The following is a 14,909-nucleotide window of genomic DNA, read 5'->3' on the forward strand; positions in this document are numbered from 1 at the left end:
GCCATGACGGGGGTCTGCAGAATGAGGACCGCGGTGGCTGAAGTCTCTCCCACTAAATAGCCCTTGGGTGAGCTGGAGAGACTGGGAAGGAGCAGAACTTGGCTGGTGTGACCCCAATGTCATTTTAAGGCGCTTTTCCAATGCATAGTATGGCACAGCACGGTTCAGTACAGCTCACCTTGGTTCGGCTCGGTTTGCGTTTCGACTGCAGTTTAGTACCGCTTTAGAGTGGGGCGGGATTATTCACGTGTCGTTATAGTTGCGCCGCCTCTACTGCCGTGACATCATCGTAAACGCATCATCGTAGTCGCTCTTCATTTTTTTAAACTTGTCCCTACACTGTTTGTAAGTCCGATGGTAGCCGTGTGCGCCCAAGAGCTTAGCGACCTCCTGAAAAACTTTTTCATTCCGCGTCGCCCCATCCAGCTCTCGCTAGATCCGCTCCTCGGCTACCAACGAGAGGAACGTCCGTACTTCCTCAATAGACCACGAAACAGCCAGGTTTGGTTAAAACAAAATGGTGCGTCCGAACCTTCGTTGGCTGTGCTAAAAATCTAGCGGGTCTGTTGTGTCTCGTGTCGCAAGTTCAGTGACACAGTAATGACGATTTTCTCCGGCCAATCAGTGACCAACAGAGTTTACACGTCACGCTTTGGGAACGGCTCGGCGCTTGGAACCTCGGCTGAGGTGGTACTAAAAAAAGGACCAGGTACTGTTCCCAGTGGAAAACCCCCCAAAAGTGAGCTGAACTGAACCGTGTCGTGCCGTACTATGCAGTGGAAAAGCGCCATTAGCCTTGTTTTAACACCTGGGATTTTTATCTTTTTAATGGACTATTTATTTATTCAATAACGTCTGAAGCACTGCACTATTTATTTGAACACTTTGTTTCGACTGTTTTTAAGTAAAAGCACTCTAGCACTTTTCTTTTTTTTGCGCCATCCTCTTTGGTTCGTGATGTCTTAACTGATCAGCTCATCCGGTTACATTACCGATGGTGTCGGGTTCAGAGCAGTCAACAATTTATGACACAGTTACAGTTACTCTAACTTCACGACTCTATTATTATTTGTTGCCACTTTAAAATCCTGAAAAACTGATTCTCATTAACGTTTTGATCATTGTAGTTACCAACGTTTCTGACGTTCATGTAATGCTGCTTTGTAAATCACTTTGTTTTAGGTCTGGCCCTCTTGCTTTCATAGTATTTGAGTTGTGTGTTTTGTTTGTTTGTTTTTTTTCTTTCTTTTTTTTCCGCCCCATACCAGCTTCAGACTAAAAGTCATAATGGGAGTTCATTGATGTTTAAAACGTACCAAAAAATAACAACAACATTTATTCTGAGATGGTTGGCATCCTTCAACATCTGCAGTAAGATGCTGCAGATGTTCTACCAGACGGTTGTGGCGAGTGCCCTCTTCTACGCGGTGGTGTGCTGGGGTGGCAGCATAAAGATGAAAGACGCCTCACGCCTGGACAAACTTGTTAAGAAGGCAGGCTCTATTGTAGGAGTAAAGTTGGACAGTTTAACATCTGTGGCAGAGCGACGGGCATTAAGCAAACTCCTGTCAATCATGGAGAATCCACTGCATCCACTGAAGAGTGTCACCTCCAGGCAGAGGACTAGCTTCAGTGACAGACTTTTGTCACCGTCCTGCTCCAATGACAGACTGAGGAGATCGTTCCTCCCTCACACTATGCGACTCTTCAGTTCCACCCGGGGGAGTAAATGCTAACATTACTCAAAGTTATTGTCTGCTTTTTTATTTTTAATTTTTTTTCATTTTTATTACTATTTAATATTTTTTTTTTTTTTTGTATCCGTATACTGCTGCTGGATTATGTGAATTTCCCCTTGGGATTAATAAAGTATCTATTTATATAGCACATTTTCATACAAACAGTAGCTGAAAGTGCTTTACATAATGAAGAATAGAAAAATAAAAGACACAGTCAGAAAAATAAGTCAACATTAATTAACATAGAGTAAGGGTTGATGGAAAAAGGGAGGACAAAAAAAAACTCCAGCTGGAGAAAAAAATAAAATCTGCAGGGGGTCCAGACCATGAGACCTCCCAGTCCCCTCTGGGCATTCTACCTCACATAAATGAAACAGTCCTCTTTGTATTTAGGGTTTTCACGGAAGGACTTGGTGATGATGGTCACGTAGACTTCTGGCTTTTAGTCCATCAATGTTGGAGCATCATGATGCTTTGAGTAGGTGGTGGTGGTGCAGGCCGCCCCCACAAAGAAACTGGAAAAAGAAACAGAAGAGAGAGTAGAGGTTAAATAAACATTATGTATTGCATACCCAATTTTGCACAATTTGTACGTTTTTGTGTGTATTTATTTTTGTGCTAACCTCTCAGGATATATGATGTAATTCTTTCAGGGACTTGAATTATTTGAAAATGCTGCTGGGTGTGTGTGTGTTGGGAAATGGAGTTCTGTTTTCTTCACTTCAAGCGTATTCCTCACCTAATGTCATGTATAAAGCTTCCTTTAATTTCGAACGCTTGATAATGCATTGTGTAACAAAGTACTCAATCAGCCTGATCTGCGCAGGCTGTTGTAAGTTTTATCAGCGTACCACTATGCCTTTACTGGTTCTTTCACAATAACCTTCTTTCTAAATGTCTGTCAGTTTCAATATCTTAAAATGGACAGAAAGGTTATTTTATGTAATTTTGAGATTGTTGATATGCATTGTTATTTCAAGGTATCTCGAAATGAAATCAACAAAATTAAAATACATTTGTAATTTTGACCTACAAATATCTCCTTCCAGAGTACTTTTCATGAGATTTTTAAAGAGACAGGAGTTATTATTTTGTACTTGTAACTCATTTGGAGATGTCTTACTCTATTAAGGCTGGTACTCTATTAAAGTCATTGGCGATTTTCACAGTAAGTGATGTTGATATAAGCATTTTAGGATATTCCAAAAATAATAGCCTTCAGAATTTTATTAGGAACAGTTAAATAATGTCAAAGTTATTTGCAAATATCTTAAAGTAGATAAATTATTTCAGTCTGCCTTAATAGGAATTTCAGATTTCTGAAAACCGTAATTTTACAATATCTCATGCTGCTGACATTCCCACTTAATGCAATTCAATACAATTTAAAGTAGAGAGAAACCAAAGTGTAATGTGAATGTTGCCATTTAATATTGAAAACTATAGGTTACACACTTAACTTTTTAAAAATATTGTTAATAATAGGTTGATTTTGTTTATATAATTAAAATGAGTGTAAAATGCTTTCATTGTTTAATTGCAGAGCATTGTGCTGTTTTTATACTGCTCTGCTAGTATGTCTTTCTCTGTTTTGTGCACTTTGTAGAGATCTATTTTAAATGTCATTTACATTTGCTTTGTCTAACCTGTTGGTGATGTTTGTGCCACTGCTAATTCAAGGGTGCTGGGTTTTCTGTTCATGTCTGATGTGCTTCACTGTAATTCTTAAAACAGATACCAAGTGGAAGATGAATCTTCCCATTTGGATGAGATGCCCCTCATGATGTCTGAAGAAGGGTTTGAAAATGATGAGAGCGACTACCACACTTTGCCAAGGGCCCGAGTCATCCAAAAAAAGAGAGGCCTTGGGTGGTTTGTTTTGGGTGGATGGAAACTTCTTTGTACAAGGTACAGTTGATTGTTTGACTGTTGCAAGCTTGTGTGTTGTGTGTGTGTGACAGAAGATAAAAAATGCATTGTGTTTGTTTAATGAAAGCAAGTACTGTATATTTCTTTGTATAAAATAAAAAGTAGGTAAAATCTTGTTGCTTTAGTATAAATTCATTTTGTGGCATTCATGGAAGTTGTTTACCCACACACACTCTCTGGTGTAGAGGTTAGTGCTGCTGCCTCACAGATCCAGCACTCTGAGTTTGAAATCCATGTCTGGTTGTTGGTCCTATGAAGTTTGTGTGTCCCCATGGGGTTTATACTGTGTACTCTTTTTGTTTTTGTGTATGTGTGGGGAAAAAAAAATATATTCTCGAAGACTTCACTGGTAATTTTAAACTGACCCTGTGTGTGTGTGTGTGTGTGATTGGTCCCCATGGTGGTCTGATGCCCAGTCCAGTGCTGTTTTATGCCTTGCATTTGTTGATACAAAGGTAGGTTCTGTTTCCACTATTGCACTGAAGCTGGTTAAGTGAGATTAACAATCTTGTATTATTTGTCCATTTAAGTGAAAGTAAAGGTTTCATGTGGATTACTAGCAGACGTAAAGTTTAAGTTCAAATGTATTTTGTACTGCAATAAAATTCTTTCTTGCATGTCTCCCACAGACTAGTGACAGTAATGTATAAAATGAATACAACATCATACATTAAATGCAGTATCGGATACAAGAAACACTGATTTAGGTTTCAGTTGAATAGTCTCATGACCTGTCGAATAAAACTGTCCCAGACTCTACTAATATAAGTGCTAGTGGTTTTGAACGATTTGCCATACTAGTAGTAGTAGTAGTAGTATTGTCACTTGACAGAGTACAGTGAAATTCTTATTTGCATGTCCAACCAACGTTCTACAAGTTACCACAAACACATACTAATTCCAGTTTATTGGAAAGCACAAATGAACTTAACCAATGTGTACATTACTCCTGTCTCTGCGCTTCCATTATCTGAACCCATTTAGTTAGGATGTGTGTGTGTGTATCGCTGCACAGATGGCTCAAACCTGTCCAGTGTTTATAGTTTGATGAAGCGTTTAGAGTGCGTGCTGATTGTCTTCAACAAGCGTTTATTAGTTATGAGCAACTGGAAGAGGATCCTTTTTATTAATTCGTTTGTTTTTAATGTGCACGCCTTTGGCAGCTTTGTGCTGTTAGGGTAACAGAACTTAACAGTGATAAACTAATAGACACATGCAGTCAAAATTGGATAGTGAGATTATCTCTTGGTTAGATGCTGAATTCACTATTCCAAATCCAGCCAAGTACTGAGAAAGCCGTGTACTGAGTTAGTAAATGCAGCAGCTCATTTTCACTTTAAGGTTATGCATCTGAAATATTAAACCTTTCGGCCCTGGGTTTTCTGTGAAACATTATTTTGTGAGATATTCTACCTTTGGGGTGTCTAGGAAGCTCAAAAATGAAAGAAACAAAAACAAATATCACTATTATTATATAACTAATAACAGCGCACTTCTATAACCATAACGTGCAGTGAATACACTTGACTTGACCATTCTTAGTTTTCCTCCTCTTTCTCTGTACGTTTAGCATTCATTTGCTCAGAGGTTGATGTGCTTGCTGTTTCCTGAGCAGCTCTTCTTTTCTCCACCCTAGCGGCCCGCTTCTTCTCTTCTTTTGTTGGCATCTTTTCTCATTAAAACTGATTAAGTCAGTGTTTGTGTTGCAACTACGTAGTACGTGTTCCTTAATTTTTCACTTAAGCTGGCACTTAAGTCTTCAATCTGCCTCAAGAATGATTTAAGATATGAAGAGACAGGGGAAGTGATGGCGAAGGTGGTAGGGATGAGAATGGCACCCGTACCCATGTGCCTCACTGCCGCCCTGCGGCGCGCTGCTGATAGTTGATTGTACAATAAAATAAGACAAAAATAAAAAGAGGATTAACCTTGGAGGTCAATCATCACCCCAAACGTGGATAGTAGACGCCATGTAGTATAGGTGTACCACGTTTCAGGTCAATAGGTCAAACGGTTTGAGAGCTGCAGGTGATTTAAAATAATGGACAATCAAATGAACAGCCACGTTAGCGTACTATATATAAAGACCAGTAACAGCGTACTGCACGATAACTCGCAGTGAATACACTTGACTTAAGCACTCCTAGTTTTCATACTCTTTGTCTGTCTCTGTTTAGTGTTCGTTTGCTCAGATGACGATGCGCTTGCTGCTTCCTGAGCAGCTCTTCTTTTCTCCACCCTAGCGGCCCGCTGCTTCTTTTCTTTCGTCTGCATCTTTTTTGCGTTAAAACTGATTAAGTTAGTTTTTGTGTTGCAATTACTTAGTACGTTTTCTTTAATTTTTCACTTAAGCTGGCACTTAAGTCTTCAATCTGCCTCAAGAATGATTAGCGAATGTGGTAGGGAATGAGAACGGTGCCCATACGCATGTGCCACACAGCCGCCCTGGGGCACGCTGCCGAGAGTTGATTCTATAATAAAATAAAATAAAAATAAAAAGAGTAATAAAAATCATCACCCTGAAAGCGGACAGTAGACGTCACGTAGTATATGTGTGCCTAATTTCAAGCCAATAGGTAAAACGATTTGCGAGCTACAGGTGATTTAAAATAATGGACAGACAAATGAACAGCCACGGTAGCGTATTATATATAAAGATAGCTGACAAATGCTTCCATCTTCTTGAGGAATTAAATTTGAAAGTGGAGCTAATTACTATGTGGTGTACACATGCGGTGCACAGAAGTGTCCATTTACAGTCCCATGTTTTGCGTACTGTATGCCACCAGGCGGCACCCAAAGCAACTGCCACCTCTCTCCAGTCTGCGTTTCAGCAGCTGCAAACGTACCTGTGCTTTAAAAAAATGACTGCATGTATGTACTAGTAATAGGATGTCAGAGCCGAAAGGGTTAAAATACTAAATGGCGTAGTTTAGAGCAGTGGTTCTCAAACTTGGGGGTCACAGTTAGGTTGAGGAGGGAGTTGCAAGATTTTTTTTTTTTTAATAAACAAAAATATTACTCAAGTGAAAATGTCTTTTCTGGTTTAAGCAAGATTAACAGTAAGAAAGCATCACAGATAAAGTGCATAATCAGTTTAATTATGCATTTTAAAAAGTTCAGGATTCTGATTGGTTATTAGATTCCTGCATGTCCTCCCTTGGTGGTGTCAGGTCTTAGAAGCACCGTTACTTGTCTTAAATGGAGCACTCTCTTAAACTTGCCCAGATTCTCAAAGTAAGAAGGCAAACCACTCTGCAAATAGACCAGCAAAGAATAATAAAAGCAATACGTTGCACAAAAAAATAGAACTAGATGTCACAACCTTCTTTTTTTTTTAAATTCAAATTTACTTGGACAGGGCATTATTCAAATCCGCAGCATACTGTAAATGGTGTGTGACAGCAACACAGACTTGCACGAGTCCCTTCGAAAATGTTCAGGCACCAACTCAACTGGGTGTCCACGTTTATTCAAGGAAGGCTAGGCAAAATTGGGCACAGTGGCCCCAGCAAAACCCAGCTTTTCTTGCCCAACTACAGGTTATTGCTTGGCAGCTGTGGCAGCTTGACCAAGCTTGCTCCAGTTCTGGTCCAAGGTCCAATAGCAGACACCATGTTCTAGGGACAGGTGAGTTTTATAAAGATCTGGGTCTGAGTCATGCCCTCATTCGATGGCTTCACAAAGCTGTGGGAGGAAGAGGAGAGACACTTGGTGTGTGCGCCCTCTGTCGTCCCAGAGTGGTATCGCTTACCTCCGCAGAGCCGGGAAAATGATCCCCAGACATGCATGCGTGACACGAGAAATGAATTGGAAGTACTGAGTTGCTTATTTAAATACTGAAAGGTATACAAAATTTCTTTAGCATACAAACCCTGAGATTTGGCTCAAAACCTTGGAGGTGTTAGGTGTCTGGCCCTGTGAGCATATCTTGCTGACATATTTGATTGACTTCATTTGATGAATGCAGGACTGTAACACAAGTATGATTGTACTTGTGTATAAAAAATCAAGACCTTTGGAAATTGCACCTGTGCAAAGTCAACATTCTGAACCGTTCCCACTGCTGGATATTTCCTGAATGAGACCATGCCAAAGCAGAAGCTGAAAGAGATCATATACAGCCATTTAAATTTGCTCCTGAAGTCCTTTTATTGAACTTCTTTCCCTTGGATGGCAAAGGAGAAGATGGATGGATTTAAAATCCATTCAGAGTTGACATTTCGTCCAGTGCTTTGACACTTCCTCAGCAGGAGGGTCTCATTGACATCGTTTTACTTTGCAAGTCCGTCTGTTGCAAGTTTTTGGATATCCGTGCATAACGAATACCCCGGATTGTCAAGAATTACACTGAAGAAACTAGTGCCACTTATGTCAACTTTTCTATGCGAGTCTGGATTTTATTGAAAGATCCGATCTAGGACAAGGTTTCAAGTTGAAGATGACCTCAGTCTTTATCATAGTAGCCTTCTCCCCCCACATTACTTTTGTGGCCTTTCAATTTAAACACACATTTCTCACTGACTTAATACAAACTCTTACTTCATAAATTCACTGTCTTGGAGGTGGCAGAAAATGACAAATTGACGGGGTCTCTAGTTTGTTTTATTTATTTTTTTGTTTGAAAATTGAGACACACTACAAAAATTTAAAACCACTGAGTTAAAAGTTCACAATATATGTCAGATCCAGACCAAAAAAAGAAAATAGTATTACCCATGTGCAGCATGACAGCATTCCTTTTAATAATTTCCACGTCACTGAGTTAAAGAATCTGTTGCCTAAGTAAAGTATCCGAAAACCCCAACCTGGGAGGTGTGACATTGTGCATTAATCACCCTAAAAAGATTTTTTTTTTTTTATTTTAATAACAGAGAGATGTAAAATGTTTATAACTCCTGCTTTTAATTTTTGTTTCTTACCCTGGCTAGTGAATAGTGAAAATATTGTCACGCTGCAGCAACAAAACCCATGTTCACAATCAGAACTCTTCAGTCAAAAAATGTGATATGATTTTTAGTTGAACTTTATCTCTGTGTCTGGACATTAAGAAACGGAATAATCTTCCTGATTTCAAAAATATTTTTTTTTCTGTTTGTTTTAAAACTGTTCATTGATTTATGTTGACAGTTGTAAAAGATTCATATGATCATAACAGCTGATCAGAAATGCAGGGTGTATTTACCCTGTGTTTGCTCTGAGGATGTTGATGGAGAAGTTCGGAGAAGGCCAGAAGGAGGTGCATTACGTCTTTGTGGACCTGGAGAAAGCACAAGACAGGGTGCCTCGAGAGGAGCTGTGGTATTGTATGAGGAAGTCGGGAGTGGCAAAGAAGTACATAAGAGTTGTACAGGATATGTACGAGGGAAGTATGACAGTGGTGAGGTCTGCGGTAGGAGTGTTGGAGGTGGGATTACATCAGGGATCGGCTCTGAGCCCTTTCTTATTTGTAATGGTGATGGACAGGGTGACAGACAAGATTAGACAGGAGTCCCCGTGGAGTGTGATGTTTGCTGATGACATTGTGATCTGTAGCGATAGTAGGGAGCAGGTTGAGGAGACCCTGGAGAGGTGGAGATCTGCTCTAGAGAGGAGAGGAATGAAGGTCAGCAGGAACAAGGCAGAATACATGTGTGTAAATGAGAGGGGGGGGTCAGAGGAATGGAGAGGATGCAGGGAGTAGAGTTGGCAAAGGTGGATGAGTTTAAATCAACAGCACAAAGTAATGGGGATTGTGGGTGAAAAAGCGAGTGCAGACAGGGTGGAATGGCTGGAGAAGAGTGTCAGGAGTGATTTGTGACAGACGGGTATCAACAAGAGTGAAAGGGAAGGTCTACAGGACGGTAGTGAGACCAGCTGTGTTATATGGGTTGGAGACGGTGGCAATGACCAGAAAGCAGGAGGCAGAGCTGGAGGTGGCAGAGTTAATGATGCTAGGATTTGCATTGGGTGTGACGAGGATGGACAGGATTAGAAATGAGGACATTAGAGGGTCAGCTGAAGTTGGATGGTTGGGAGACAAAGTCAGAGAGACGAGATTTCGTTGGTTTGGACATGTGCAGAGGAGAGATGCTGGGTATACTGGGATAAGAATGTTAAGGATAGAGCTTCCAGGCAAGAAGAGGAGAGGAGGGCCTAAGCGAAGGGTTATGGATGTGGTGAGAGAGGACTTGCAGGTGATGGGTGTAACAGAACAAGATGAAGAGGACAGAAAGATGATCCACTGTGGTGACCCCTAACAGGAGCAGCCGAAAGCAGAAGAAGAAGAATATTGCTTGTGTTTGTTATTTGTATTCTTTGTTTTTCATTTTGTCTGTGTAACAATGCCTTGGTTATGTTACATTGATTTTGTGTGATTTTTTGTGATACGGAAGAAGATGATCCACTGTGGCAACCGCTAACGGGAGCAGCCAAAAGAAGAAGATTTACCCCAGAAATGCTTGTATGGGGGTGATGGATCTTGAAGCATGTTTGGGGTCTGTGATTCATATCAAGTATATGAAAATTTAACTGCTGATAGGGATTGTGCTATTCAGTGTATTGTTGTCCAGTGCCAGAATTGGCAGCATATTTTTGGAACATTTAGAAATGTGTATCTTTTAACAGTGACATTATAATATGCATGACAGCAAGTGACAGATTTAATGAGTTAGTGGAGAAAGACACTGACACTTGAATAAAAAGTCAATCACTTATTTTAGACGTCTGCTACAGTAAATAAATAAGTGTAAATGCAAAATTGTTTTCCATTGGCAGTTTAATGGTGTGGATGTTTACAGTTAGGAGATGATTTCTTTGCTAAATTTTAGAAAGTTTATTTTCTATACTTTTAACTATGATATATTTGAATTGTTGTGGTAATTATTTAATAATATTAATACAATTAATACAGTTCTTTTTTTGATTATTTTTTTTATAAGCCAATGAGCCCCCCCTTAATTTAAATCAGAGCTCTTTTGCTTTTCTTCCTGTCTGAGACTTTTTATTTCCCTAATGTCCCTGTTATGCAGGGATTCAGAAACTGTTTGGAACTCTTCACTTTGTTGGATTCTAAATTTCATTTTATATGGATAAACTTGTCATTTTTGACCATCAATATACACCGAATAACCCATAATGACAATGTGAAAACGTTTTCAGAAAGGTTTGCACATTTATGAAAATCTAAAACTGAAATATTTTATTCATAGAAGTAATCAGATGCAAGTCCAGCTTTGAGTCTTCTTTAGCATTAGAGCAGTTTATCCCATTCTTCCTGGTAGATCCTCTCAAGTTTGGTTAGATTGGATGAGAAGCATCTGTAAACTGCCATCATGAATTCTCTTCACAAATGTTATCTGGGCTTTGACTGGGCCAGTCCAGGAAAGTCAGACTTGTGCCTAAGCTGCACCAGCGTTGTGTTGGCCATATGCACAGGGTCATTGTCATGCTCAAAGGTGAACTGTCATCCCACTCTGAAGTTGTGTGCACTTTGGAGCAGGTTTTCTTCAGGGACCTCCCTGTATTTGGCAACATTCACCCTTCCCTCAAATCTGACCAGTCTCTCTGTCCCAGCTGCTGAGAACCATCCAACCCCATAAGAGCATGTGTGTGCTTAATGCAGTATATGTTTATGCATTCACCCACCCATTCATCTTCTAAACCTCCTTATCAAGAGCAGGGACTAGGAGAAGCTGGAACAATCCCAGAATGGGGGCGCCAGTCCATCGTAGAGTTAATAGACACATCTATGCCAATTTAGCATCAAGAACTAGCTTAACCTGCGTATTATTGCACAATGGGAGGAAACCCATGTGGACATGGGGAGAACATGCAAAGTCTGTACAAGGGAGCAATTGAGACTTGAACTATTGTCTCCTTGTTGTCTCTCTATGTAAATAGTACAAAAATTAAAGTTATCCCTGTTCCGAAAAGATAATACATAATGTGCATCCGGAAAGTATTCACAGCACATCACTTTTTCCACATTTTGTTATTTTACAGCCTTATTCCAAAATGGATTAAATTCATTTTTTCCCTCAGAATTCTACACACAACACCCCATAATGACAATGTGAAAAAGGTTTACTTGAGATTTTTGCAAATTTATTAAAAATAAAAACTGAGAAATCACATCTACATAAGTATTCACAGCCTTTGCTCAATACTTTGTCGATGCACCTTTGGCAGCAATTACAGCCTCAAGTCTTTTTGAATACGATGCCACAAGCTTGGCACACCTATCCTTGGCCAGTTTTGCCCGTTCCTCTTTACAGCACCTCTCAAGCTCCATCACGTCGGATGGGAAGCGTCGGTGCACAGCCATTTTAAGATCTCTCCAGAGATGTTCAATCAGATTCAAGTCTGGGCTCTGGCTGGGCCACTCAAGGACATTCACAGAGTTGTCCTGAAGCCACTCTTTGATATCTTGGCTGTGTGCTTAGGGTCGTTGTCCTGCTCAAAGATGAACCGTCGCCCCAGTCTGAGGTCAAGAGCGCTCTGGAGCAGGTTTTCATCCAGGATGTCTCTGTACATTGCTGCAGTCATCTTTCCCTTTATCCTGACTATTCTCCCAGTTCCATTCCCACAGCATGATGCTGCCACCACCATGCTTCACTGTAGGGATGGTATTGGCCTGGTGATGAGCGGTGCCTGGTTTCCTCCAAACTTGACGCCTGGCATTCACACCAAAGAGTTCAATCTTTGTCTCATCAGACCAGAGAATTTTGTTTCTCATGGTCTGAGAGTCCTTCAGGTGCCTTTTGGCAAACTCCAGGCGGGCTGCCATGTGCATTTTACTAAGGAGTGGCTTCCGTCTGGCCACTCTACCATACAGGCCTGATTGGTGGATTGCTGCAGAGATGGTTGTCCTTCTGGAAGGTTCTCCTCTCTCCACAGAGGACCTCTGGAGCTCTGACAGAGTGACCATCGGGTTCTTGGTCACCTCCCTGACTAATGCCCTTCTCCCCCGATTGCTCAGTTTAGATGGCCGGCCAGCTCTAGGAAGAGTCCTGGTGGTTTCGAACTTCTTCCGTTAACGGATGATGGAGGCCACTGTGCTCATTGGGACCTTCAAAGCAGCAGACATTTTTCTGCAACCTTCCCCAGATTTGTGCCTCGAGACAATCCTGTCTCAGGTGTGTTTCCTTAGGAGGCATCAGCTCTCCGGAAATGTGTTCTTTTGACATTGTGGCATGTTAAGTAACCGAAACATACAGAAATATGACAGAAAAGGCGATATCCCTTCCATCGTGATTACAGTGGTACAAAAATCACATGAGAGAAAAAGATATACTTTAGCTTACGTTACTGACGGTTTTTACTCGGTTATAGACGGGAAGCTTATGACAGACTTTATCAAGGTGTGGGAGTCTTGATCTACGCAGTCTGCCATCTTTCGTCACCACACTGAAAGGGTTTTCCGGGCGGAGGACATAATCTTCCGCCCAACAGCTTCAACGGGTTTGACTGCTTGTTCCATGTATTTATACTGTCTTCTCCACATTCAGGGCCTTCTCTGGTCTCCAAACAAGGAAAGTAAGGATTCAGTTTCATCTCAGGAATAGTACAATGCCCCTCTCTGGTCTCCAAACAAGGACAGTTAACACAAATCCCACCTTCAACAAGAATAGCACAATACTCACTCTGCAGTTTGTCCCATTCTCCAAACTGCTAGGCTAATGGTTTCTAAATACAGCCTAGTCCCTGTGTACCATACTTGGTCTGCCTGTATGAATGACTCCAACAGCATGCAGAGAGACAGTGACAATAAACCAAACAAGAGGTCTACAGACAATTCCTTTGACTTCATGCTTGGTTTGTGCTCTGACATGAACTGTCAACTGTGGGACCTTCTATAGACAGGTGTGTGCCTTTCCAAATCCTGTCACATCAACTGAATTGACCACAAGTGGAGTCCAGTTAAGCTGCCGAAACATCTCAAGGATGATCAGGGGAAACAGGATGCACCTGAGCTCAGTTTGGAGCTTCATGGCAAAGGCTGTGAATACTTATGTACATGTGATTTCTCAGTTTTTTTATTTTTAATAAATTTGCAAAAACCTCAAGTAAACTTTTTTCACTTTGTCATTGTGGGGTGGTGTGTGTTGAATTCTGAGGAAAAAAATGAATTTAATCCATTTTGGAATAAGACTGTAACATAACAAAATGTGGAAAAAGTGATGCGCAGTGAATACTTTCCGGATGCACTGTATACAGTGTGTATATGTTTAAATATTTATAGATGTTTGTATTCAATTTTTGTGTTAGTATTAATTTAATAGCTTAATTGTTTTAGGTTGCTTAAATAATTCATTTACAGTGCTTTTTGAAAATGTGCCTCATTAAACAATCTAACCAATGTAATGAATTTGCGTTTCAAAAGAAAGATCAGCCTTAGGGATCAGTGGTATAATGCATCGTTTGAAAAGCAAAGGATACTTTTGCTTTTCTTTAGTAATGCTAACCTTTTGTGAGAAGCATCTTAAGTATCACTTTTTAAGAAGCTGCCTAAATTACAATGGAACATAAAAATACTATACAATGAGTTGGCTTCGGTGGTTCTCGAGTTTCTTCTCCGCCTTTTGACTGATAGTTTAAAGCACAAGGCATCCACAGTATTTAATGAAAAGAATAAAATACCTCTTAAAAAACATAGTCGAGAGCTTTGGCAGGCTGTTTCAGGAATTGAAATTGGAGCCATGGTTTCAGAGGAGCATTGACATTTAAGTTACCAAACTGTGTATTACCCAAGGTTTGAAGAATACCGAATGATGTTCTGCTCTGATCTCGAGTTTTTAATCTCCAGTTTTCCAATATTACGAGATTATGTTGGCGAAATGTGGTTCAGTGTCTGGTAGAGTGTTGAATATGATAAGGCCTCAGTTTCCATGCAGTATCTCAAATGTGGCACCCAAGGTAATTAAATTACTTTCCTGGCTAATATTTCATGTCCTATTTTTAACCACCATATCTCCTTGTTACTGTACTTACTGTAATTCTTTGAGCGTATATCTTTTCTGAGCTATATGGCAGTCTCGGTGCTATTGAAGTGACAAAAAAAGCTGTGTAATTCAGCTGTGAAGACAAAAGTCTGTGAAAAGCAAAATAATTATACAATGTATGTAGTAGGTAGAAAAAAAAAATTAAAGCTGCCCTCTCAGACTTGAGGAAGGTCAGATCACATGGTAATGCGGTGTGTGTTTACCTATCATCCTTAGTTTGGTCATATTTTATATGAAGCACAGTTTCTTGGTCACTTAT

General features: G+C 40.3%; 1 protein-coding gene across 2 annotated transcripts in view; it reads left to right on the forward strand.

Annotated features, from left to right (window-relative positions):
* Positions 1-14,909, forward strand: part of atp9b (ATPase phospholipid transporting 9B) — a 329,584-nt gene that overhangs the window by 36,329 nt on the left and 278,346 nt on the right. For both annotated transcript variants that reach the window (XM_039737704.1, XM_039737705.1), the window contains exon 2: positions 3,474-3,647. In XM_039737704.1, coding sequence (XP_039593638.1) covers positions 3,474-3,647 — 174 coding nt within the window. The remainder of the gene's footprint in view (positions 1-3,473; positions 3,648-14,909) is intronic.

Source organism: Polypterus senegalus, chromosome 15 (genome assembly GCF_016835505.1).
Source record: "Polypterus senegalus isolate Bchr_013 chromosome 15, ASM1683550v1, whole genome shotgun sequence".
NCBI lineage: Eukaryota > Metazoa > Chordata > Cladistia > Polypteriformes > Polypteridae > Polypterus > Polypterus senegalus.